General features: G+C 45.9%; 1 protein-coding gene across 3 annotated transcripts in view; it reads left to right on the forward strand.

Annotated features, from left to right (window-relative positions):
* Positions 1-491: 491 nt before the first annotated feature.
* TMEM164 (transmembrane protein 164) overlaps positions 492-27,432 on the forward strand; it is a 153,167-nt gene continuing 126,226 nt past the window's right edge. The window contains exon 1 of one of the 3 annotated variants that reach the window (XM_065901145.1): positions 492-977. In XM_065901145.1, coding sequence (XP_065757217.1) covers positions 588-977 — 390 coding nt within the window. In that variant the 5' untranslated portion in view covers positions 492-587. The remainder of the gene's footprint in view (positions 978-27,432) is intronic. The other 2 variants (XM_065901146.1, XM_065901144.1) reach the window with 2 other exon arrangements.

Here is a 27,432-nt window from a genome sequence, read left to right on the forward strand (position 1 = left end):
GCGAGTGCTTGAGACGAGGAGTCCGGCGTCCCCGCCAGCCCCGTCGCCCTGCCCGGCCCCGCCAGCTCCCCTCCTGGCCTCCGCGTGTCCCCTCGCCGTCGCCCCCGGTTCGCTCCCGCCGCGCTGCCGGGTCCCCTCGGCCCTCTCCCTGACCCTCCCGGCCTCCGACTTCCCCTGACCCCTGCTTGCTTCGCCACTGCCCCTGTTCTCCTTTTCTTCCCTCGCTAGTTACCCCTCCCCGCCTCGTAAATTCCCGATGCAATTGCCTCTTTGAGACCTTTTTTTTTTTTCCTCTCCTTCCTTTTAGATTGGCCAACGGCTCGTTTCCACCCTGCCTCGTTGGTGGCCACTGGAGAAGCGCGGGGGGCTCCCCAGACAGCCGTGGGGACAAGTTAGAGCCAGCACTTTGCCCCGGGCCTCGCGTGTAGCTTCCCGTCCCCTGCTCTAGGTGCCCTGGTGTCCGGAGGGGGGTGCGGGTGCGGGGGTGTGCCCTCCGTACATGTCCCACCACCCGGGCCACCCTCTGGGCTTGTGTTCCATCTCGCTCTTGCTTCCTGCACGGTGGTCGAGGGGAACCACTTTGCATCATGTCCCGGTATAGCTACCAAAGTCTCCTGGACTGGCTCTATGGGGGCGTGGACCCCAGCTTTGCAGGCAATGGGGGCCCCGACTGTGCTGCCTTCCTCTCTTGGCAGCAGCGGCTGCTGGAAAGTGTGGTGGTCCTGACCCTGGCCCTGTTGGAGATCCTGGTGGCCCTGCGGCACATCCTGAGGCAGACGAAGGAGGACGGTAGGGGTGGCCGTGGCTGCCAGCCAGAGCAGGTGACCCAGCGGCCAGAGGAAGGCAAAGAGAGCCTGAGCAAGAATCTGCTCTTAGTAGCCCTGTGCCTGACCTTCGGGGTGGAGGTGGGCTTTAAGTTCGCCACCAAGACCGTCATCTACCTGCTCAACCCCTGTCACCTGGTCACCATGATGCATGTGAGTCTGTTGACTTCCCCCCCACCCCACCCCGGGCAGCCTCAGCCATCAGAGTCATTTGTGTGCTCAGGACACGTGGCAGTGTAGAGCACCTCATCCCTGCGGGTAGTGGGACCCTCACAAATGATTTTCCAGCGAGGCAGTTTGTGTGCGGATTTCAGATTTGGCTCTCTTCTACCTTTGCACAATGCGTCAGCTCCACGGTGGAGGTGGGCACTAGGAAAGACTAGCACTCAGGCCACGACCCCTCCCCTCCCAGGCCTGCCCTGGTCTTTCACAAGCAGGAAGTCCAGCCCCAGCCAGGTGCCCTTTCTGAATCACCAGTGGGGGACCATGGCCCATTCCCCCATTACCTCTGCCACAGTTAATTTCCCAGAGGCCTGGTGACATTCTTTCCTGGAGGTGGTCACATAAGGTTACTGGTCTGCACTGTCGTACTTTGGGGAAATCCTTTTACGGGTTTCTCTTAATGACTCTTTCATTTGGGAGTTTACGCTCTCGGGGTGAGGTCTGCCTTTGAGTTCTGCGGTGTTGGAGCAGCACCAAGCTCCTACTAACTGCGCTCTGAAGCCGACCCCAGGCAGACTCATGAACTTTTCTCTGTCCATGGTGAGAGGGTATTTATTTCCTGCAAACCTCTCCATCTTACCACTCTTATTCTCTCTCCTGAGGTCACGGTCCAGGGGTGCCCAGACAGCTGATTTCTTTACCTCCCATTAGTGGCGCTAAGAAAAACAAATGAGACTGAAAAGGAAAGTTGCCAGATACATAAAAATAATCTGGGTGAGGACCAAGAGCGAGACTGTCTTTCTGTACTCAGCCTGTGTAGAGAGATGTTCTAAAACTATAAAATCATAGAGGAGGAGGAAGAGGAGAAAGGGAAAAAAAAATCTTTTTTAGATTTCAAGCTGTGGAAAACCTGGTGTGTTTTATCCAGGGACAGTTTTGAAACCTGTCATTAGCATCTTTATTGCTTTTATATTTGTAGAAGGTTATTCTCAGGAGCCTTGTGGTAACCCTGTGTGGGGCAGGAGGTCGAGATGCTTATCTCCATTTTAAAGGCCTGGTGGAGCCCAGGGATGGGAGGTCGCTCGCCTGCAGCCAAAAGATGAATTAGCTTTCCGGGTTGGAAAGGTAATCTACCCTCTTTGGGGTTGCGGAATGGCAGGGCAGTCTCTGGGGAGCGGCCGATGCTGATCGGCATGGCGCCGCCTGCTTGTGGCCGGCATGCTTGCTAGCTCTGTGTTCTAGGAACTCCTTTGATGGCAGGTTCCTAGCCTCAGTTTCCCAGTCTGTAAAATGTGAATGGCCACAAACCCCTTCCAGTCTTGCAGATGTGGCAAGGAGGTGTAGACAACTTTGGAATAAAGCAGCTCTTATTGATGGGATGGCTATAAGCATCCAGCAGAGTTGGAGTGGGTAGCATTTTCCAAAGAGGACTTCTTGGGGAGTGATGCCATTCACAGGAAACCCAGGGCTCTCCCAGTTAGACCTTCTGTGTAAATTTGAGCCTGTCCTCTTTCTTTCCTTTTTTTGATGAATGGGCTTTTTGTTAATGAAAGGAAACAACGCATCTCAGCCGCTGCTATGTGAGGCTCTTGGGACAGGAGAGCTTTTTTTTGGTTGGCAGGTGGTGAGGGTCAGAGGGTGCCTTTTCTACAAAGGGGTCTTGAGGCCTCTGACAACCACATACGTAGAAGGTCAACAAAGAACTAAATTCAGCCTGACTGGGGCTGCTGCTGGTGTGATTACATCAAACCTGGCAGCACCATGTTTTTTTTTTAATAAAGTTATTTATTTATTTATTTATTTAGGGCAGTGTTGGGTCTTCGTTGCTGCGCGTGGGCTTTCCTCTAGTTGCGGCGAGCGGGCGCTACTCTTTGTTGCAGTGCGCGGGCTTCTCACTGCGGTGGCTTCTCTTGTGGAGCACGGGCTCTAGGCACGCAGGCTTCAGTAGCTGTGGCACGCGGGCTCAGTAGTTGTGGCTCGTGGGCTCTAGAGTGCAGGCTCAGTAGTTGTGGTGCACGGGCTTAGTTGCTCCACGGCATGTGGGATCTTCCCGGACCAGGTCTGGAACCCGTGTCCCCTGCATTGGCAGGTGAATTCTTAACCACTGTGCCACCAGGGAAGTCCAGCACCATGGTTTTTAGTGCAGAAGGTTTTAGAGGCTTTTAGAAGACGCTGGAGACTTCGTTCTGGCATTAATTAGTTGTGTGACTTTGGGGAAAGTACTTTTCTTGGGTCTCAGTTCTCCCAGCTGCAAAACGAGGCAAAAAAGTTGCATTCCTAGCTCTTGACAGCCTATGTTCTGTGATTCTTTTCTTCTTAAGCAGAGTCCGGGGATGCCACAGAGAGCTATTCTAGAAATGCTTTTGGCCTCCTTTCCGATTTCAGGTGGCCTTGTTCATCTTCTCATCTTCGTTCATCTTTTGCTCCCTGTGTCTTCCCCGTAAAGTACACATGACCAGGCCACCCTTAGGGACACACGTAGATGATGTTGGCACTCGGGGCTGACAGCTGCAGAGAGACAGATGTTTGGGGAACTAGGGACTGATTCCTGTTACTTGTGCTTTTGCTGTTGTCCTGTGCTTAGCTTAAACTCTGAAGCTAGAGGGTGGGGGACAAAGAACAGAGTCAGGCTGAGGAATTCTTGGGCCAGAGCAGGATTGTACTGCTTTGTCCTTTACTCCTAAGTCACTGCTTTGTGTCATTTAAATAGTAACTTCCGGCCTAGTGGGGGACTTAGCCTGTGATGAATCCAACTTTCCACACCTTACCTGTGGCTCTTCCTGGGAAGCAGGGACGTATGGATTTTTAAAAGTTCATGTGAGTCCTTAAAAGAAATTTAACAACAGATGGTTGGAAGGAATTTTCTGACTCAGTTACAGCAATGACTAATGGTAGTAAGTATGGTTAGCAATACTTTACATTTATCTAGCTTTTAACTGTTTATAAGACACTTTCATATGCTTTATCTTCTTTAGGGTTATGCTAGATAAGCTTGAGCCTGGAGAGGGGGTTGTTAAAATGTTTCCTGTGACTGTGCGTATTCCACAGGGGAGATGTTGAGTACAAAGCAATGCTTTGGCAAGTGAATTAGCTGAGTTAGGCCATATTATGGCAGTGAATTCTGTGTTCAGAGGTCCCAATAAGGAAAGGGAGACATTAGCTGAAATGAAAGCGGGAGCTTAGCAGAGGCATTTCTGATGTGTGTCTCTCAACAGGCCGACTCAATTATGGCTTTATAGAAAGGCCTTGTTCCTCAGAGCCAGTGTAAGTTTGTAACAAGGACAGTATTGCTTTAGGCCAGGAAATGGAAGAGTTGGAGGGAAAGTGGTTAGTCTCCTTACCTCCCATTTTTCAGTCTGTAAAATATTTATTTCCAAGGCCTTGTTACACAGACCCTCATCGTAGCCATGCTGCCTTTGGGTGACCGCCAGCTTTAGAAGCATAAGGAAGGGCAGTTCTTGTATCTGAGGTCTGTTCTGGATTAATATTCCTGCTGTCTGGTTTCTTTTTGGCCTCATCTGATATCTCAAGGGCCCTGGAACTGGGGTCTGGCAGAGGTTTGTATGATTACAGCAGCACCTTCCCACATCTGAGCTCAAGCCGGTGATGCTTGAGGGTCCTCGGGATCAGCAAGCACCAGGATTAACGCACTGTTGTTAAACCCCTTGCTGAATATCAGTGGTGTTTACCCACTGCACCAGTATTTCTTCAAGTGTGGCTAGTCCCCTTGTGCATATTGTTTTGGCAGGTATGGGTTACTGACTGATTATGCTGTTTACCAAAAAAATCACCCAGCAAGTTAGTGGCAGAGGTGGCTTTAGAACCAAGCTGCCACAGTGGGAATTGGGGCTTTAGCAGGAAGAGATTCTCATAGCTATTTAAGTCCGAAAATCTACAAGTTCTTAGCAGAAGGGTTAAAATGCCAGACAATTTGACTGATTGTGTCCATAAAGACTGGTGGCCTTTTATCTCCTTTGCATCCAGTTATATTGTCTCTGTCTTAGGAACTTAACGAAAAGATCAAATTTGGGATGTCTTGTCTAATTGTCCACTTCCGGTTGGTTCTGTATGTGTCTGTGTCAATATCTCCTGATTGGGCGCTGAACTGAGTGGGGCACAGCATATGATGTTTAACCCTCCGTGTCTCTGTGCATAAGGCAGGCTGGATCTCAGCTGGACATTTGCCAAATAATAATTGATGCTATTGACCCTGGAAGGCCAAGCCTCTGGTTTTTAGCCTATAATACCTAGTGAGCCCCATCCTTCTTTTAGAGTTGCCATTGCTATTTTATTTTTCTGTCTTTACGATATATTAGAAGGCTGACTTCCACCAAATATGGCTAACCTGCTTTTGGCTCACTGTTTATTTTTCTACTTCTTCCCTCTTTGCTGAAAGCCTAGAATGGCACATATTCAAAATGGCCCTGAGCTTTTTGTGACACCTTTTGGAACTCACGGAATATACACGGGTGTATTCCATTTGCTCTCTGATGGATTTGTTTGAGAGAAAACCTGATAGATTTGAGAACTAGGCTTTTTGTCCCCCGCCTCCTTGACTTCAGACCAACCACACCTCCTCATCCCATCTGTTGTCTGGAGTGCTGATAACTGCTCCTGCTTGCAATTGACGTCGGTGGGGAATGGGTACAATGAGGGATCCAGCCATCTGCTGACGGCTTATCAGATGGACTGTGTCCTGTGTCATCAGTCCAGGGGGACACAAGGGGATAATGTTTATATGGGCCCCAGCGGTGAGGCATGACATTCCTTTTTAGTTTGTTTTATTTTTCCCCCAAGGAAATTTGCAGAGAATTTTTCCATCTTTCATAATTACAGTGTTTGGCGGGGGGCGGGGGTGTCCATTATAAAGGGAAGTGGTGTGGATTGGTGGATTAAACAAGCCACAGACAGCCCTGGGATTTAAAATTATGATGCCAGTTTGGCTCGTGGCTTGCTAGGGAACCTGAGCAAATTATTTAACCTTTTCCTATCTCCGTCTTCATGAAACGGGCCGCATGGAAACAAAGCATTTTAATCCTCTGAATAACTCTGTGGTCACTTAAACAGAGATTCCAGGTACAGCTGATCAGAGCTGGACGATGACCAATAGATTTTTACCTCCGGCTCAGGAACTGACAAACCTCAACACCTTTTCACCTTTCTTGATAGCTATTAGAATCCATTCCTCTAATCACTTCTGTTGCTTTTCTCTGGATCCTTGCCCGTGCCTGCATACCCTTCTCATGCACAGCCTATAAAACTGGGTGCTGTGACCAGAGGTCCAGCCTACACCCAGCAGAGAGGAAAGCTTTCCTTCTCAGCCTTTTCTCACCATGCACTTGTTAATACAACCCAGCGTGGAGCTTGCTATTAAGTAACAGTATGTGGCTGGCTCCTACTTGGGGTGATCCACAGGATCCCTGGGGTTTTGTCCCTTTGCCATAGATGTGTCTCTTTCATCGCTGTCTTTGTGGGATCTGTCGTGAGTTCCTCCCCTCTGCAGATCCCCCTGAAGCGTCTCCTCTGTGAAACTTTCCAGTTGACCTTGGCTCCACAGTTATTCCATTCATTCCAGTAACAGCTTTTGTCCTCTTTTCCTGACCCTCTGAATATTACTCAGACTATTTGGCTCTTCAACATATGCCTTTGTATACATGTAGGTAATTCAGTGAGTGTTCGACTGGCTTGCTTGTTTTTGCGTGTTTGTTCATTTTCCACCATTAGCGTAAACACTTTTCTTTAAGGAAAGTAGTGTTTTGTTTTTTCTCTTCCCTCTGTAACTCCCTGCAGAGCTTAATACAATACATGCACATTAATTTTTTAATGTGTGCCTGGATAATGCTGGCTGACTGACTGACAGAGCTGACTGTTTTCTTCCGCTTTTTCATTTTCCCTCTGGTGGTTCTGTCTGTGTTCCCTTGAGGTCTCCTGGGCACTGTTCCTATGTCTCCTGTACCCATTAAGAGAGTCTCCTGTCTGTTTTTTGAAATAGCCAGAGGAGAGAGGTGGTTTTGCCTCCAGCTCACACATCTTTTGGTTCCATCACAAAGAGCTGGTTATTAGGAACTGCAGCCCATTCTCTGCCCCAAGTATCTGCTCCCTTTCATTGCTGTGAGGAAATTACGCTGTTGGATCTTGGTCTGAAATCCCTTGGTTCGACATCTGGAAGTGTCTACTTTCTTCTTTTCCTTCTTTAATGTCAGACACGTTAAAAAAAAAACGTTATTAGTCTGGTGACTCACTTTCCATCTCTTTCTCTCCCCTTTTGTATTTTTCAGTAGGTAGCTCACTGTCGTCATACCTCACGGAAACACCCTGTGCAAGAAGAGCCAGGCTTCTCAACTTCTGGTCTTTCATATCTTTTTTTTTACTTTATTTTTTTTTTCAGCTTTGTGAGGTATAATTGACAAAGAAAATTTTAAGATATCCATGGTCTTTCATATCTTTTGTTGAATTGAGAGCATCTTCTGCCAGTCACTGGATGAGTGGACCTGAAGAGACTATGTGTGTGGAGTGCAGTGCTTCTCGAACTTTCTTTGTGAAAAATTCCCGTGGGAGCTTGTTCTAATGCAGATGCCTGGCTCTCTACTCAGGGAGTCTGAGTAGGTCTAGGGCCTATAGGGTGAGGATAGGAATCTGCAATTATTACAAGCTCCCAAGTGATTCTGATGCTGGTGAGCATTGGACCCTGCTTGGAGAGACATTATCTAGAGGCTAAAGTATGAGGTGGGCTGTCAGTTCAAATGCTCCTCCTGACTGGTGTGAATCTGGTGGCCTTTGGGCGGGCGTTTAGTTTTCTGGTAGTACCTCAGTATTTGTGTGGGTGTTAAATAATGTGGCTGAAATTAGAGGTTGAGGGCTCCGAGATACTGTGAGGTGGATTTTAAGGTAGCTTTAGAGTTCCAGTGGCTTGTTGGGTCCCTAGGGGTTACGTCAGTGGAGGATTTCCAGTCCTTCTACACTCCCTTCCCAGCCTTCCAGTGTCTGAGATTTTGGGGAACTAACGAGAGGCAATACTGACACAGAGTTATTGCATGTTAATTTTCTATGTGCAGGACTTTTGTTTTAAATGCTCATGGGAATGTATTCATTCATGTATCCATTCAGCAAACGTTTATCCAGTGCCTGTTGTGTGTCAAACATTGTGCCAGGCACTGGAGATTCAAAGATAAATAAAAACCATTCTTTGCCTTCATGTTCTTCACAGTTGAGATGAGACAGGCAAGAAAAAAGATCAACTAAATTACAACATGACATGTACGGTAACAGATTTGAACAAAGCATAGAGGACAGAGGGTCTTTTTTTTTTTTCCTAGTGCAATTAAGGATAGCTTCCTAGAAGAGGTGACATTTGACTCACAAAGGAGGCGTGTTAGCTCCTTGAGAGCAGAGGCCCTTGTTTGTCTTGTTTTCTATTCTAGCACCTCAGACAGGGCCTGCCTCATAGTAGGTGCTCAGTAAACATGTGTGAATGAATGAGTAGGAAGGAAGGGGTGTTGCAGGAAGGAAGGGATTCCAGGCATAGGAAACAATACATATAAAGGCCCAGAGTTGCTTCCTGTGTCACAGGAAAGCTTCTCAACTCTTACCTGGAGTCATTCCGTTGTTATTATCAGGGGAAGATATTTTTTCATATTTCTCCCTTGGCAAACCAAGGAATGCTCTGTCATTTCTGGCCCGTTGATAAGACAGCTGCAGTTGCCTACGAATCCTTGATAGGGGGCTTGTGAGATAGAGAATTGTGTTCTCTGTGCTGTCCCAAGGAGGGCTCACACGGTCAAAGACAGACACACAGAACACTGATGAGAGTGAGCCGACATTAAATACAGGAAGTGAGATAGCAGGTATCCCACCTGCGACCAGAAGATGATTTTTAGCGGCTCATGGGGTGCTTGCTGTCCCCACGGATTCCACAGCAGAACTGATGAAATGTGATACTGTCCTTCTACCTTTCTCTTTTCTATTCTCTTCCCCGTTTCCAAGTCTTTCCCCCCGACCCACTCCATCCAGGGTTGCCTCTTTCCAGAGTACTCAAAACTCCGAGTCAACCCCTTGTATTGATACATTTCAAAATGCCCGTTTCATCAGAGGAGGTCATATCGCCGAGGAAATCAGGAAGAAATCAGTTCCATTTAGGAGGTTCACACTGAAGTGCGAATGGCTCATAGACTCAACTGGGCTGGGGGAGGGCAGGCATTTTTTAAAGGGCCTTGTTACCCTTACTCTAAATGGTGGGGTGTTTGTTTTTGAGCAGGTGGCGTTTCCCGTGTTCCTTACCCAGTTTTTGGCCTCCTTTCCGCTCCACACCCCACCATCCCCCCGAGAACTGGGGTTATCAGTGTCTTGCTACCCTACTTGCTGGACCCCCAGGGTAAGTCTCCCTCCAGGGTGCTTGGTTGCAGCAGTTAAATCTGAAGGCCTGGGGAGGATTCCTCCTCTTCTGGGTATGATCCTCTCTGTTTACTCAGCTCTTTCCCAGGGAAAGAGCTACCAGCTAAATAGGGCATGGCTTGCATGTCCGTCAGCGTGTGCTGTGTCAAGGGACGCAGACCTGTTGCGAACCTGAGATCCTGAAGGGGAGGGTTGGGGGGATCTCTCCGTTGGCTGTGCTTCCTTAACAGTAGCTGTTGGAGCAAATGCCAGAGGAGGAAGCGTGGGATGAGTCTGGTCCTGGGCCTGTGGCTCTGTGGAAAGGGAATAGACGGGAGGTTAGAGAGGACTGGCCTGTTGGGCAGAAACAGTTCAAGCCGTGTCCTATGGGCAGGTGTTTAGGTGGGTAGAAGAGCGAGAAGCGGGATTATCTGGAGGAGAAAGGAGGCATGAGCCCATTCTAATTCCATCCGGGTGCCTCCAGTCTCCCTGTCTCCATCGCACATCAGTGGTGGTGTAAACTCAGGGTGTATTTTGCCTGTGAATAGAATCGCCTTTGCCAGTCGACCAGCTGTGTTTGCAGAAAGACTGTGTGCTCAGGCTGTTGCTAGCAAAGAGACATTTCATTCAGGTGCTGATTAAATAAGGCGCAGAGCCAGGTTGCACATTAGGCCCTTAACTACGGCTCTGGGAGCCCCTGGGTAAACACTTATTAGATGTTCCGGGCAGAGTATTAGCAGAGGCTGCTGGACATGAGGTGCTTTCTTCAGAAATCAAGTTAGGGGAAATTGGCCAGGAGAGAAAGGGTCTAGAAAGGGTCTTGCTCCTCTTTTCCTAGTCTCGTCAGGTCCGAGCTGCTGGCATATACATGGAAGGGCTAGACAGATTTCCTCATTGGCATTTACTTGTGAAGTTCTCACTGGGACCCAGTAGGTTTGGATTGGGACACAGCAAGGAGACTGGCTAAGTTAAGTAGGGCACTAGTAATGCCTCCTTTTCCTAATGCAAATTCAGCTTAGTGGATTGAGCTTTTGGACCTCATTTCCTGGGTATGTATTTGAGCTCCATCGTCCTGTGACCTTAGGCATGTTACTTAACCTGCTATCAACTTCAGTTTCACTCATCTGTAAAACGGGAGTAAAAATAGTACCTACCTAATAGAGTTGTTGCAAGGATTAAATGAAATAATTTAAATCAAGCATTTAGCAGAAGTTCTGGCTCATTGTCAGCACTCAATAAATGTTAGCAGTTTTTCATAGCACAGTTGGCCATCTGTAACCGTGGGCTCTACTTCTGCAGATTCAACCAACTACAGATTGAAAATATTTAGGAAAAAAAAATTCCAGAAAGTTTGAAAACACAAAACTTGAATTTGCTGTGCACTGGCGACTATTTACATTTCTTTTACATTGTATTTGCAACTATTTACATAGCATTTACATTGTATTAGGTATTATAAGTCATCTAGAGATGATTTAAAGTGTGTAGGAGCATGTGCGAGGTTACATGCAAATACTACACCATTTTATACAAGGGACTTGAACATTCACAGATTTTGGTATCCGTGGTGGGTCCTGGAACCAATCCCCTGCGGATAGCAAGGGACTATTGTAGTAGTAGCAGTACAATATATTTCAAGGCATACTGGGTAGAAGCTGGCTCTAGTGTGGTAAAGGCCTGGGTTCAAATCCTACCACTAACTGTGTAGCCCTGGGCAAGTCACTTAACCTCTCCAACCCCTAGTTGCCCACATTTGTAAAATGGAATAATAATTATACCTACCCTGCAGAGCTGTTGTAAGAATTAAATGAGAAAAAATGAGACAATACTAATAAAGCAGTTAAGATAGCAGACAGTCAATAAATTTTTTCCCGTGATGTGATACGTGATGATGATCACGAGCTTCGGTATCCTTATTATGGCTGCTGCTGCTGCTGTGAGCTTGGATGCCTGATGCTGGGATAAGATGATAGAGATTAGATACAGGGAGGCAGCTTTAAGAATCTCACCTCTCCCCACCCAAAAAAAAATCTCACCCAAGAGCAGCTTCCCTGGCATCTTTGTTTTAGGTGGTAGGCAAAAATATTGGTTCCATGAAGGTGGCACCCACATAATCTCTGCAGGGCAGGGTGGCTCGACTGTTGGAGGCCTAAGGACAGTTTTGTGGGGAATTTGGATGTTACTGTAAATCACGCAGCCCTTTCTGAAGCATTTGGAGGATGGCTGTCATTGGTAGGAAGCTTGGCTTTCCAGGGACCTCTGGGCTTAATTACTGCTGCTCTTCATCAATGGGCTGGCTCTCTGGTGCCAGCTATCTTGAGATTGGTAGCCTAGGAAACCAACGAGTACATGACAGAAGTAGGAAAGGAGTGGTTTGGGTGTGGGCAGAGACAGGTGCGTGGATTTACTTTTTCCTTTTTCATTAATTTATTTTGACCGAGGGGAGTGCAACTTGCTTAAGTGCCGCCTGTTCTCAGGGTTAAGAAATTATTGGAGGAGAAAGGACTGCTCCCAGAGCTCCTAGGAGAAAGACAGGCTAAAAGTAGACCAGTGCTTTGCCTGACATGTCAGCAAATGGACCAAAAAAAAAAAAAAAAGACAATTCAGTATCTCCCGGATATGGGAAACCTCTCTCAGTTTTGAAGAACAGCTACTCTTTCAGAACTGGGACCTCAGCCACGAGTTACTAAAGGGAGGTCCCCTTTAATTAAGTGTAGCCTTCCAGGGCCAAGGCCTGGGTCATGTGATTTCACAGCCTTGGGGTTGGAGTGCCCTATCCCACCCAGCAAGACCATTGGAAGACCCCCAGGCATGTTCCCAAGCATTGTGGGTAAATAGGCAGTTCCTTAGGTTAAGGTCATGTTTTAATAATGTAATAATCCTGGTTCCCTGGTTGGAGCTGGCTTGGAGGGCATTCCTAAAACAAAGAGCAACCCTGAGAAATTAGGGGAGACTGTACCAAAGGGTCTCCTTCATATCACCACTTGTTCCTTGTCGCTTTGCATTTGTCAAGAGTTTCCTTTTTTAAGTCCCAGGCACTTGAGCGAGTGCGCCTGCCTGTTGCTGTGCTTTATTCCCTGCGCCCTGCAGGAATGTTGCTCGGGGTCATGTGCATAAGTGCCTTATTATCTTCAGCACTTTTACACTTGGCCCCTTGGGCTGCCGCTGCTACCGGCTGCTGCTTCAGGTGGGCCTTTCTCCCCATTTCCCGGGCCCCCAGTCGCAGGAGGACTCTCAGGGCCCCCTGAGGAAAGGGCGCCCGGTTTTACCTTTGGATTTCCATTCCCCTCGCGGCCCCGCACCGGACTTTACAGTTCAGCTCTCCTCAGCCTAGCCCTGCAAGCTAGCACCCAGCCAAGGTCATGTTTCCCTGTTTGCTGGTGGGGTTTCTGGCCAGTGAGCAAAGAGAAACAGACTGACTCCCCCAGCCCTGTGGCTGTCCTTCCCGGGGCGGGGCTGTCGGCGGGGAGGGGTGCTGTCTTGGCCCTGGGAAGTCAGGGGTGACCTTTAGGCCGAGGCTGCTTTCGCTTCCTGGGGAAGAATGCAAAGCCCGCCGGGTCACAGGGTCTCCTGCCTGGCTGAACGGTGTTTGGCCATACCTCACAGTCAGGGCTGTGTTTGCTCAGATGGACACACGTGGAAACCAGGCTGGGACCATCTTCCCAAGTTTCTTACTCCCCGCTTTGGGTCTGAACTGAAAAACAATTTGCAAAGTACACTGTGGTCCACACCTGTTGCTGTTTTTTTTTTTAATTCCCCTTTCCACGGCTGGTTTGCAGCAAACTGAGGATTAAGCCTGGCTCCTCCCACTTACATTTTCTCTTTAGTTTCCCTTGGGGTTGGGTTCTCACTTTCCAGTCACAACTGTCCATCGACATTAAGGACAGTTGGTGCCGCTGCTCATTTAGGGTCCTCCCTCACCCAGACCTTTTAAACACCATAAACCTGGAATAGGGTCAGATGGACAAAAAGGAGTTAAATTTAAGAGAAAGAGCTCGTTATAATTTTTGGTTATCTCTGTACACTTTGAAAGTTAGGAGTAGTAGTGATAATAATACTTGTAACATTTTGAGCATGTATTATGCTCCAGGCACTGTGCTTTAAGTGTATTGCCTATATATTACCTAATTTGCAGCCTTCCACAAAAAGGTCATTTTTGTTTTATCTAATCCTTCTTTCTCTCGGTTCTAGCTGATTTCTCCTTTGGTCGCCTTATAGATACTGGAGAAAATATTCGAGCAATACTTTCCTGGGTTGAAATGGCAGAGTGATGCCAGGTCGGAGCTGAAAAAAAACCTCAGAGATCATCTCCTCCCTCATTTTTCCAGATGAGCAAACTGAGACCCAGAGAGGTGAAGTGGCTTGCCCAAAGTCGCACAGCTCAGTAGAAGCAGAGGTAGATCTCCTGACTCCCGGTTCATTGTCTCTCTCTAGTACCATACATGGCCTCCTTCCACCCCTAACTATTGCAGCATAAAGGGAGATGGACTTTTGTTCTTGCCCACTAGTAGAGAAACAGAAATCATGTGTTTTTTGAGCATCATTGTCTTACAGCCTTGAAAGTGAGGATCTCACGGCTGCAGGCCACCTCTCTGCCTGACTGCTATAGCCAACTGCTTTTCAATGTGTTTTTCTGCCCTTGCTCCCTCTCTTCCACAGAGGAGCCAGGCTGTAGTGCCACCATTGCTTGCTGCTTGTCCTGGGCAGGTAGTCCAGGGAGTTGTGTACGCTCAGTTAGCCTGTGTGTCAAGCCAGTGTGATCTGTTGCGAGATAACTGGTTATTTGGAAGGGAGACCCATTCACTTGGGACTATAACTGAGGTCACCATTTCTTTCCTCTAAATAGAGACCTGCATCCTATCCTAGTGAACAGTTGTATGAGGCTGCACGGCAGGGGACCAAAATCAGAAACTTTGGCAGAAGTGAGTGACAAAGGTCAAAGAGGGAAAAGGTCAAAATAATCTGCTAACCCAGTGGAAGAGGTCAGTTCATGTCGGTAAACAATTTAGAGTAATAGAAAGAGCACAGGATTAAGTATTAGACAGACGTGGGCCTTGGATGTAGGTTTCTGGTTGACAGAACCTAGTAGTTTTGGCTAGTCAGGTAGCCTCTCTGTGCCTGACCTTCTTATATGATACAAAGTGTGGTAGTTAAGAGTTCAGGCTCTGAAGTCAGACTGGCCAGGTTCAAATCTTGGCTCCGCTGCTTTCTAGCTGTGTCACTTTGGGTAAGTTACTTGACATCTCTGGGCCTGTTTTCCTTCTCTGTAAAATGGGGATAATAGTATCTACTTTGTGGTTTTCTTGTAAGAATTCAGTACATGGCTACATGTAAAGTATTTAGATCAGTGTCTGGTGTATAGCAAGCGTAGAGTAAATATGAGTTATGGCTGTTGTATCTGTAAGATAGGGATGATCTTTGCCCTTCATACCTCACAGTCAAGTAAAATAAGATATGTTGAACGTGTCTTGTAACTAGAAAGCACTATCTAAATAGGAAAAATCATCTTTTGGGGGCATGAACATTCAAAGGATTATTAGCCCATTGGTTTTAGGATCAGATATTGGTGGATATTTCTTTGGTGATCTGGCTGAAGGAAGAATAGTAGGTTTATGTGTGGGGTTATATAAATGCTGGGGCCATCAAGCAATGTATGTCCTGCTTTTTCCCTCCTAGCGTACTTAAGAGTGCTTAAAAGCCAAGTAAAGTGGTTGGAGGATTTGGAGTGAAAAGCAAGGATTATGATACTTTCCCCTCATGGCCCCTATCTTAGTTAATGGCACTGCGGTCCATCAGTGACCCAGGTTAAGTCCCTTGAAACCTTGACACATTTCCATTCCTCTCTTCCATCATCATAGTCTCTGAGTCATTTTCATTCTGTCTTCCATTATTTCTCCCATCTGTCTCTTCCTTTTCTTCTTTGATCTCTCTGCCCTAATTCGTCTGGTTGTTTATCATCATCATCACCACCACCATCTGGCTTATTAACAGCAGCTTCCTGACTGATCTTCCCTTCTCTAGGGGTCTTTCTGCTCTGTCCATCCCTTAGACTGCTGCCAGAAATGATACAAGGAAAATTCATGTTGGGTCCTGCCATTCCCTTGCTCAGAAGCCTTCAATAGCTCCCTATTGCCTTCGGCAAGGATAGTAGATATAGCTAGACAAATACACCTTACGGTGCCCCAGGCCAACCGTGCTAATCAAAACATGAGCATGCTTTCCCAACTTGTGTCTCCATGTCAGTTCAGAATTGCCTTTAGCATAGTATTTTAGGCAGCAACTATTACTCAGTCAGAGAGTGGCAGGTAGATAAACCCTTTAGGGAAAGCCGGAACTCCTTATGATAGGATTCAGGATCTTCTATGACCTTGGTTTCAACCTTCTTCCCAGCTTTGTCCTCTAGTATTTTTTTTTATAAATTTATTTACTTATTTATTTTTGGCTGCATTGGGTCTTCATTGCTGTACGCCGGCTTTCTCTAGTTGCGACGAGCGGGGGCTACTCCGTTGTGGTGTGCGGGCTTCTCATTGCGGTGGCTTCTCTTTGTTGCGGAGCACGGGCTCTAGGCGCGTGGGTTTCAGTAGTTGTGGCACGCAGGCTCAGTAGTTGTGGCGCACAGGGTCCAGAGAGTGGGCTCAGTAGTTGTGCACAGGCTTAGTTGTTCCGCGGCATGTGGGATCTTCCCGGACCGGGGCTCGAACCCGTGTCCCCTGCATTGGCAGGTGGATTCTTAACCACTGCGCTGCCAGGGAAGTCCCTGTCCTCTAGTATTGATACATTCTTTCATATGTGCTCTGATCCAGCCACATGTACCATGAACTTCCATGCTTCTTTGACTCTGAGTTTATACTTTGTTCATGTTGTACCCTCAGCCAGAAATACTTTCTTTTCTCTTCCTGTTGAGATGCCAGTCATCATTCAAGGCTCAGCCTAAACATTCCCTCTTGTGAAGCTTTTTTCAAGCCAGATTTAGCCATTCTTGTCTACTTTAGCATTTTATTCTGCCTTATATTACATAATTGTTTATGTCTCTCCCCCACTCCTTAGTTTGCGTGTTCCCTGAATGCAAGATCTGTGTTTTATTGATTTTTTTTCTATCCTGCACAGCATCTAGTACATACTAGACTCCTAATTTTTAAAGAAAATTTAATCGAGTCTAGTCCATTCCCTTTGTTTTCCGGATGAGGAAACGGAGGCTTAGAGGAAGAGGTCAGGTGTTCATTCGGGGATTTGTTGAGTCTCAGATGTTTGAGACGTTGAGGCTGGAGTGAACAGCAGGCAATTGAGATGTGGTTGGGCTAGCAACGTGATTTAGAGAAGTTGGAGGGGCAGAAGATGCAAACATCATGGAAGCCAGGGGAGAGAAAGAAGAAAAGGATTCTGTGAAATGCCTACTTTTGTGGGCAGAAGAAAAGACTCAGTGAAGCAAAAGTGGAAAGGCACCCAAGAGAGGAAGGAGTTTCATGAAGCAGGTCCTCTATTGTCATGTGAGGCAAAGAGGTTGAGACCAAGGAGGACTTGAGAAAAGGCACTTGGAATTGGTGAGTACAGGCTGGTCCTGTGGGCAGCCGTCCACCCATTTCTAAATAGTTACCTTAAAAATGCTTGTGTGTGAAGAGTTGTGTGCACGGATGTTATGGCATCAGAGAAGACTGGGAAACAGCCTGCCTGTGGCGGAATGGTAAATCCAGCCAGTGGAGTACTGTGCAGCCTTTATAAGGGAGGCTGATCTCTGTATTCCCTTTGAAAGATATTCACAGTATATTGTTAAAATAAAAAAAAAAAAGACAGGGCTTCCCTGGTGGCGCAGTGGTTGAGAGTCCGCCTGCTGATGCAGGGGACGCGGGTTCGTGCCCCGGTCCGGGAAGATCCCACATGCCGCGGAGCGGCTGGGCCCGTGAGCCGTGGCCGCTGAGCCTGTGTGTCCGGAGCCTGTGCTCCGCAACGGGAGAAGCCACAACGGTGAGAGGCCCGCGTACCGGTAAAAAAAAAAAAAAAAAAAAAGACAAACTGCAGAACAGTATGTATGTGATAGGAACCCATTTCCTAAGAAAACAAACCACAAGCCCGTGTATATGTGCATGTTTCTGAGCACGTTGTAAAAGCCTAGAAGAATGTGTACCAGTAGTGTTTACTCCTGAGTGATTAGGGAAAGGGGGGGGACACCCTCACTTTATACTTAACACATTTCTGTATTGTTTGAATTTGGTGTGAGTACAAATTTCTTGAGTAATTAAGAAGAAATATTTTTGTAAAGAAAGAAAGGAGATGGTTGGCAGCCTGGGAGAGCAGTTAGCAGAAGAGAGTCAGCAGATGAAGGAAGCCAATTCACGAGAGAAGATCTGGCAACTGAGAAAGCATCATGTGTTTGGGAGGCTGTGCCCACAGGGGCCTTGCTGCTTGTGTGGCTGGCGGGAAAGGAGCAGAGGGACACAGAGAGACGCTAGAGTGAGGCAGCAACCCCACGGCCAGGAGGTTCAGCTGAAAGGGGAGGGATCAAGTAGGAGAGTAGCAAGGTGGCCTAGAGGCAGGCGGAGGCTGATTAAGAAGGAATTAGAAAAGCAAACCAAAGTGAGCGTGTGTATATAAGGGGGGCAAGGGAGAGGATGGGGTCGTGGGAGAGACTGGCGGGGGTCCCAGCTGCAGTGGGAGCTGAGCACACTCGTAGCTGTAAGGAAACATCCGCATGAGGTAAAGAGTAGCGCAGTTGAGAAGGGACAAATTAAATATCAACTTGAGTAGAGAAGCTTCCCCCAAAAGGATGAGATCTCAGGCCAGTTAAGCCTCCAGTAGAGTGCTTGGGGCAGAGGCTGGACTAGCTAATTACCTTCTCTGACTGACCGAGGGTTAAGAAAGCCCCTCTTTAAGTTTTGATGGCCAAAAATGTTTTGGCAGTGGCAGAGTCATCTTAATGGCTCAGAGAATAGTCTGGTGAGTGACCAAAATGGGATTTCTGTGGCTTTGCAGGCCTCCGAGTTGAGTTATCCGCTGGACCTGTCACTTAAGCTTGGGACTAAAGGTGGAGATGGAGAAGGCGGAGGCCAGGAGTCCTCAACCCTGGCTGCACCTATAGTCATTAAGCAAGCATTTAAAAATACCAATACCGGGCTTCCCTGGTGGCACAGTGGTTGAGAGTCCACCTGCCGATGCGGGGGACGCGGGTTCGTGCCCCGGTTTGGGAGGATCCCGTGTGCCGCGGGGCGGCTGGGCCCGTGGGCCATGGCCGCTGGGCCTGCGCGTCCGGAGCCTGTGCGTCCGGAGCCTGTGCTCCGCGACGGGAGAGGCCACGGCAGTGAGAGGCCCGCGTACAGCAAAAAAATAAATAAATAAATAAAAATAAAAATACCAATACCTGTTCCCCTCACCCCATTCTTATCTAATTGTATGGGCTGGGGGCCTGGACACCAGCAATTTTTCAGGCTCCTCAAGTGATTTTAGTCTGCAACTAGGATTAGAAGCCACAAGTGTAGAAGATGGGATTAAATGTGTTCTGAGCCTAGACTGGCCCTCGGAAACTTGTGTGTGTGCGTGTGTGTGTGTGTGTGTGTGTATTTAACACTATTTCAATACACGTATTTTGTCCTGTGTATTCCCAAAGCCTGTGGGTGCATCACTAGTAAAGCACTCATCCCACCGTGTGCTAGTTAGTTGCTAGCCTATCAGGGGAGATCTAAGATGTAAAATTCAGGAGTTACTCAATAATAGTAACTATGCTTACTGGGCCTCGCACTGGGTCAGGTTAACTGACTCACCCTGACTCATAAAGCTTATAGGACGAGTGCCAGCACTAGGCCCAGGTCTGCCCCTTTTGCAGTACAGAGCAGAGTGCCTGGCACCTACGTGTTCAATCATTGTCACGTGAAGTGACAAGAAGCTTTGTTTTCTTGTGCAATGCTGCTTTTTATTAAAAGCCCAGGAATGGTAAAATCTGACATATTTGAAAAGTCTGGTGGGAGAGAGGCTTGCGAACTGCCTGGCATGTGAAAAGCTTATGATATGCCAGGCACTGTGCGGTGAATCTGTATCACTCAGCATCTATTATGCAATTACTCTGAGCCGAGCATCATACTTGGGGCTGTGAGATACACAAGGAATATCAGATATGGTTTCTGCTCCCCAGGGAGCTTATTATCAAGGCTCATTTATGGTCTAATTACTGCATTTTTTTTATTTTTATTTTTTTTGCAGTACGCGGGCCTCTCACTGTTGTGGCCTCTCCCGTTGCGGGGCACAGGAGCTCCGGATGCACAGGCTCAGCGGCCATGGCTCACGGGCCCAGCCGCTCCGCGGCATGTGGGATCTTCCCGGACTGGGGCACGAACCCGTGTCCCCTGCATCGGCAGGCGGATTCTCAACCACTGCGCCACCAAGGAAGCCTGAAATAGTTTCTTTTCAGTTAGCTCCTTCCCCACATCAAAAATTACCAGCTTTCTTAAAGTGGCTGTTATTTCATTTCAGCCCTTTGTAGTCGCTGAAAGTATTTCTAAAGATCAAGTAAAGACTGAAAGGGTATCAGGGCACCTAAATCTGGGGTGCTCGTATTCTACTGGTCTGGGTTAGAATTACTAGAATTTGTGTTCTGTTTTGCAAGAGGGCTTTGGGAGACGGTGGTTTCTAGAAGAGAAGCAATCTAAACAGAAGGTTGTACGTGCAACTTTTATCTCCCTTCAGAGTTTAAGAGCACGTAGATCCATAACTAGGTCTAGTGTTGTTGACCTTGCATTTATCTTTCGTCATCAAAAATCATCTTGTATTCAAGAACACTTAAGGTTAATAATCTATAAAACCTATGTGATGCTGCAGTTAGAATGGTAACTTTGATCTTAAAAAGTATTTTTATGTTATCCTTGGGGTGTGTGGGCACGTGTGTTCTTGAACCTGGGGGCTCTTATTTTGGATCGTACGGGTATATCAATCAGCTTGCATCAGGCAGGGCTGTGAGGGGCTGCCCCCAAAGCCAGGCTCTGGTCTCCTCTTCTGCCCATTAAGATTAGGTTCTGCCATTAGGAGGAACAAAATTATTTACTTGGGGACAGGAAGGGGAAGCCCTGACAGGTGGGCTGTGACGGCACTGGTGCTTGTGCATAGTGTGGCACAAATGTTAGCCTTGTGCTCACTGGTTCCAGGACAAAGCCCTTGGGATATTCATCACTTGTGGGCCATCAGGTCGGTTAGCCTGGCAGTGTTGCCATACAGAAGGAATTAGGGGCTTCCCTGGTGGCACAGTGGTTAAGAATCTGCCTGCCAGTTCAGGGGACACAGGTTCGAGCCCTGGTCCAGGAAGATCCCACATGCTACAGAGCAACGAAGCCCGTGTACCACAACTACAGAGCCCACATGCCACAACTACTGAAGCCCGTGCACCTAGAGCCCGTGCTCTGCAGCAAGAGAAGCCACTGCAGTGAGAAGCCCGCACACTGCAATGAAGAGCAGCCCCTGCTCGCTACAACTAGAGAAAGCCCGCACACAGCAAGGAAGACAACGCAGCCAAAAAAAAAAATGAATAAAATAAATAAATTTTAAAAAGATCTATTAAAAAAAACTACAGTAAGATACAGCGTCACTCATTAGAGTGAATAAAATCAAAAAGACTTACCAAAAAAAAAAAGATACTATTAAGTAAAAAAAAAAAAGGAGTTAAAAACCGGGTGGCATCAAAACCCAAGCTGCAGGCACATCGTGTTCTTCAGCTACCAACCCAATTTTACCTTATTCATGATCACCTGGGTCTGCGTATGCTCATAGGAGTGTATGTTCCGGCCATGAATATCTTGGTTTTCAGAGAAAGAATTGGTAAAATGAGGCCACACAGGGGCAGTATTACTGTTTTTTTTTTTTAAAGAGTTACAAACATTATTTTTAAAATTAATTAATTAATTTTTTGGCTGTGTTGGGTCTTTGTTGCTGTGTGCAGGCTTTCTCTAGTTGCAGCGAGCGGGGGCTACTCTTCGTTGCGGTGCGTGGACTTTTCATTGCGGTGGCTTCTCTTGTTGTGGAGCACGGGTTCTAGGTCGTGGGCTTCAGTAGTTGTGGCACGCAGGCTCAGTAGTTGTAGCGCACGGGCTTAGTTGCTCCACGGCATGTGAGATCTTCTCAGACCAGGGCTTGAACCCGTGTCCCCTGCGTTGGCAGGTGGATTCTTAACCACTGTGCCACCAGGGAAGTCCCTTTCTGTGGGTTTTTTAAAAATATTGCTCAGTCATGCCACAGAGTGGCAGCAGCATTTTATCTGCTGCCACTTTATATAAACACTAACTTGGGTACCCTTCTGTTTTGCTGATTTTTCAGTCTTCTATTCACATAATGATTATTTGCATTCCCATTGGAATTGTGGTCTCTGGTGTCAGAAGGAGAATTGAAATCCACAGTTTCATATACATAGTACCCACTTCCCTCCTTTATTTCTTTCTCAACTAGCTTGGTGCAGGGCTTTGCAGACAGATCTGGGTTTGAAGCTAATTTCTGTCACTCATGAGCTCTGTGCTTTAAGTAAGTCACCTAATCACTGTCTCATTTGTAAAATGGGGCTAAGAATTCTATCTCATCAGGTTATGGAAAGAATTTAAATGAGTTAATATTGGTGAAGCCCCGAGAAGAGTACATGGAACGTAATAGGTGCTCACAAAATATTAGTTACTGTCTATCCCCTTCCCCCCAAGAAGTGGAGCCAGTAACAAATAACAACCTTTCTTCGAATACCTCCAGAAACTCTCCTGGCATTAGTCTGCCCTAAGGGGATGAGGTTTGCCTTGTCTTTTGATGATGAAGAGTAACCAACCAGAACTCTGGATTTCAACCTCACAGGAAGCTTGAAGTTGTTGACTTTTGCTGTCAGTTAAAAGAGTTGGGAAGATAGGGGTGGAAATCTCCAGAGAAAAGGTGTGTGCTTTTGCTAATTGAGCTGTAGACAGCAGGGTGTATGAGTAATGAGCTGTATGTTGCATGTGGGAGTTCAGTGCCCAGCCTAAGGGATAATATGGGTGAGTTTCATTGGCTCCTATGACAGGTGGCTCCCTGATTTTTTTACCCTTGAGATGTCTTGGAGTCCAATAGTTTGAACCTTGGGGCCCTTGATAACAGGCCTGTTAACTACTTCTTCACAGTGATAATAACAGCTTGCATTTATTTAGCTCTTACTTTGTTCCAGGCACCGGTCTAAGTGCTTTACGTGTGTTAACTCATTTAATCCTCACAAGAAGTCTAAAAGGTAGGGCACAAAACAGCTAAATACTGAGAGCTTGCCAAAGTCTCACAGCTGGTGGTGGAACTGCTTTTAGAAACTAGGCAGTCTGACACCAGAACCAGGGCCTTCACCAACTCCCTTGTAAAGTCTCTAGTGTTTTTTTTTTCTTTCTTTCTCTTTGGTAACTTACACGTTGTAATTGTTAGTTGCTGGTGTCCAGAAATGCAATTGATTTTTGCTCATTTTTTTTGTACCCAGCAACATTGCTGAATGCTTTTAAATTAATTATAATTAATTTATCTGAGGATTCTTTTGGGTTCTCTATGTTGGTAATCATAATCTACAACGAATGAGACTTCTGTCTTCCTTTGCAGTCATTTTATTTGTAATATCATTTTCTTTCTTTTTTTTTCTTGAATTATGTCTTGAACTATTCATTCTGTTCTGTTGTTTTAGTTTTCTTTTTTTTTTAAACATCTTTATTGGAGTATAATTGCTTTACAATGGTGTGTTAGTTTCTGCTTTATAACAAAGTGAATCAGTTATACACATACATATGTTCCCATATCTCTTCCCTCTTGCGTCTCCCTCCCTCCCACCCTCCCTATCCCACCCCTCATTTTCTTGCCTTACCGTTCTGGTTAAGACCACTAGTATAATGTTCAATAGAAGTGGCAATAGTGGGTACTCTTGTCTTTTCCCCTGTCTTAAAGGATATGCTTTCAGTGTTTCACGGGTAAGTATGGTGTTTGGTGTAAATTATTTTGGCATCTTTTATCAGACAATAGAAATTCCCTTCTATCCTGAGTTTGCTGAGTTGTTTTTTTTTTTTTTTTTTTTTCCCGGTACGCGGGCCTGTCACTGTTGTGGCCTCTCCCGTTGCGGAGCACAGGCTCCGGACGCGCAGGCTCAGCGGCCATGGCTCACGGGGCCCAGCCGCTCCGCGGCGTGTGGGACCTTCTCGGACCGGGGCACGAACCCGTGTTCCCTGCATCGGCAGGCGGACTCTCAACCACTGCTCCACCAGGGAAGCCCTGCTGAGTTGTTTTTTGTTAATCATGAATGGATGTTGCTTTTTATCAAAGGCTTTTTCTTCGTCTATTGAGGTGATTATATTGCTTTTGTTCTTTAATCTTTCACTGTGGTAAATTATGTTGATTTTCTAATATTAAACCAACTTTGCATTCCTGAAATCGGATGACCTCGACCATGATGCATTATCTTTCTTGTTCCTGGATATGGTTTGCTAGTATTTGATTTTTACAACTATGTTCATGAATGAATATGGCTCTGGTTTTCCTCTCTCATACTGTCCCTGTCAGGTTTTGGTATTTATGCTAGCTTCATAAACTGGGTTGGGTAGTGCTTCCTCTTCCTTCTAAACTCTGGAATAGTTTTCATGAGATTGGAGTTATTTGTTTCTTGAATGCTTGCTAGAACTTGCCAGTAAAACTATCAGGGCTTTGGTGTCTTCCTGTGGAAAGATTTTGGACTACTGATTCAGTTTCTTTCATGATGATAGGAATTTTCAAGTATTCTGTGTCTTCTTTAGTGTTGGTAGTTTGTTTTTCTAAGAATGTGACCATTTTGCCTAAACTTTCATATTTATTGGTCAAAAATTGTTAATAGCCTCTTAACTATAAAAACTGCACATATTAAAAAGATAATCCCCTTTTCATTCATAACATTACTTATTTTTGAAAAATCAATCTCAACAGAAATTTATAAGTTTTATTTACTATCTCTTGTAGGAAGCAATTTGGGCTTTGTTCTCTCTATAGTGTGTTAGTCTTCTGTTTTGTTAATTTATGCTAATTTTAAAAATTGTTTTTTAAACCAATTTAAAATACTTTATTTTTTTATTTCTTATTTTTTTTGCGGTACGCGGGCCTCTCACTGTTGTGGCCTCTCCCGTTGAGGAGCACAGACTCCAGACGTGCAGGCGCAGCGGCCATGGCTCACGGGCCCAGCCATTCCGCGGCATGTGGGATCTTCCTGGACCAGGGCACGAACCCAGGTCCCCTGCATCGGCAGGTGGACTCTCAACCACTGCGCCACCAGGGAAGCCCTCTTTGAGTTTTATCTTTTGTTCTTTTTCTAACTTAAGTCAGATGCTTAGCTCATTTATTTTCAGACTTTATTTGACTATCTATAAGCATTAAAGGCTAATAATTTTGAGCTACCTACTGCTTTAGCTAGATCCCACAGATTTTGGTATGTAGTATTTTGTTGTGTTGTGCAGTTCCAAGTATGTTATAATTTCCATTGTGATTTCTTAACCCATGGGATGTTTCGAAGGATTTAAAAAAAATTTTCTAAACATTCCTAAAGTTATTTTGTCGCTGATTTCTAACTTAATAACATTGTGATCAGGGAGTGTGGTCTCCGTGGTCTGGTTCTTTGCAATTTGATGAGACTTGCTTTGTGGCCCAGCATGAGGCCAGTGTCCGTTAGGTCAACCTTTTTAATTTTGCTCCTCTTTGACAGCCTTACCCGATTTTTCATCTGCTTACTCTATCAATTGTTGGGAGAGTTTTCAAAATTGACCACCACAAAGGTGGATTTATCTAGTTCTTCTTTTAGTTGTGTCACCTTCTACTTTATATATTTTGAAGCTATGTTATTAGGGGTAGTAAGTTACTTTTTACATTTCTTTGTTAGGTCCATTGACCAAATGTTCAATATAGGCGTTCCCATTGCAACTTAGCCTGTAGATTAGTAAGGGTGACTTGGTGAAAGCAGAAGCATCCCTCTAGGTGGGCTGGGTAAATTGGATTTTGAGCTCCAGGGAAGAAAGACATTTAAAATCAGAATTGCACCTTCCCAGTTATAGAATTAAATTCTTAAAGCAACTTGACTTTGCCAAACAAAATTAACACCCTCATATCCTCAATTGCCAGAGGCTTTTTGTCATCATTAAAACAGTTTTGAAAGCTGTATTCCTTTTGGGTTGGGTGAGAGGTTGGGAAAGAGAGCTTTATTTCTCTTGGGCCTTATAGACATTGCTATTGGTTGGTCAGACAGTTTTCAGACCCTTAGGCATTCTGCTTCTTATTGCCTAGCGTTTTCTGTGGGACCTGGTTCAAATCCCGTTAACCTCTCTGCCTTTTAGTTTCAGTGGTAATTATGTGGGTAGTACTCATTCCCCTTCCACTTGACAGAGGTGAGGTGTGCAGAAATTGAGATAATAGTTGTACAGGGATTCTAAATAATTAATCAGCTCCTCCGCTCACTCTGCAGAAGGAAAATCAAGTCTGTGGGAGACAAGCGCTCACGAGGACCAAGCAACAGAAATGATGGCAACGACTACACCTTTTATTAGATTTTCGAATAGAATCAGCCCACATGAAGCTGGAAGTCATACGGAGAGACAAATTACATTTGGTCACATTTGGGTGGGAATAGAACTTTTCAGCTCCAGCTCTTGAGCCGGTGTGGTTCTGTGAAATCTCATTTTCAGGCTCTGTTAGGGCAGCCCCGTATTCCGATCGTATTTCTGAAATAAGCACTCTGAGCTGGTCCTCTTCACTCATGCCTCCTTCCCTCCCAGAGAGTTTCAAAGAAGGGGGAGCAGGTGAGCCAGTTAGGACCAACTTTCATTATTATTATCTTTTGATTATAGAAGTAACATATGATCATAAATAAAAAACCTTAAAAACATAGGAATGGATAAAGAAAAAGGGAAATTTCCTGGGAATCCATCTCCTCAACCCCACTTTTTTCTTTTTAAAGTCTTTGGCTAATGTCAAAGAATCCCTCCTCCCCACCCTCTGGTCCTTTCCTTCCAATTTGCTTTTATTACTGAAGTTTAGTGCAAAGGAAATTTCAACCTAATTGCGGGGGCAGGGGTAAGGGGGAGCTCTAGCTTCTACGGAATATGGCTGTGTGAAATAAAGGCCAGGGCTTATGAACTGGATTTGGAAACACCAGTTATTCATCCTTATTTAAAAATGGATCAACTGTAAGGCAGGGAATAAGATTTTAGGTACCCACATCCTGATCTAGCTGTGTTTATGTGTCTTAGGGGATGGGTGGACAAGAGGTACAGTCCAAATTAGACCATTTCTGCGAAACTGCTTTGTAAACTAACATGCTCTACAAATATGAGATTAGCATGAATGTCGTTGCTGACTCTGGGAGGGGCAGTCTTGTGTGTTTATCTAAACAGTTAATATCTGTCAGTGGGCCATTGCACAAGCAACTAGCAAAATGGTATCCTGTGCCTCAGTTGTTCCTTCTATTTGCAATTCCAAAGCTGATTTAATCGCCCTCAGCAGCTTAATATATACCTCATCAATAGGGTAGAGAAGCAGAACTTGGCCTTAGAGGAGAAAGATCAGAACAAGTGTAACTTACTACTGATGTGCACAGTTAAATAACCCACTCGATGTAGGGAGTTGAAGAAGCATATAAGAAAGCGTCACCTAGTACTGCCTCAAATACAGTAAAGTGGGTGACAGCACTCTATAAACCGTAAAGCTGGGTAATAATGCAAAGGATTGCTGTCATCATGACTGGGGAGATTGGCTGTCACCCAGCGACTGTGATATGCTTCCAGGCAATTCCACAGGGGTCTTATAAGCCCCTTACCTGTACAGGTGCTAGAAAGTGCCACAGCAGTACAGGCTCCTGATGACTGTAAAAGCCAGGCAGCTAAATTTAATAAGACATTTGTCAAGAAGATGGCAGATAATGACCAATTTTTGGTAGACAGTTGTCTGCAGAAATAAAGCCTGTATTGAACTATTTTGGAGTGGGAAGAAGCATTGCTATGACAACAAATTACTTACATTTGATTTAGAATAAGGAGAGCAGTGAAGCTTAATGGTTCAGAAAGCTCGTGAGAACAATTGTTGGCACCGGGTATATGTTAAAATGTGAAATGTTAAGTAT

Source organism: Phocoena phocoena, chromosome X, assembly GCF_963924675.1.
Source record: "Phocoena phocoena chromosome X, mPhoPho1.1, whole genome shotgun sequence".
Classification (NCBI taxonomy): domain Eukaryota; kingdom Metazoa; phylum Chordata; class Mammalia; order Artiodactyla; family Phocoenidae; genus Phocoena; species Phocoena phocoena.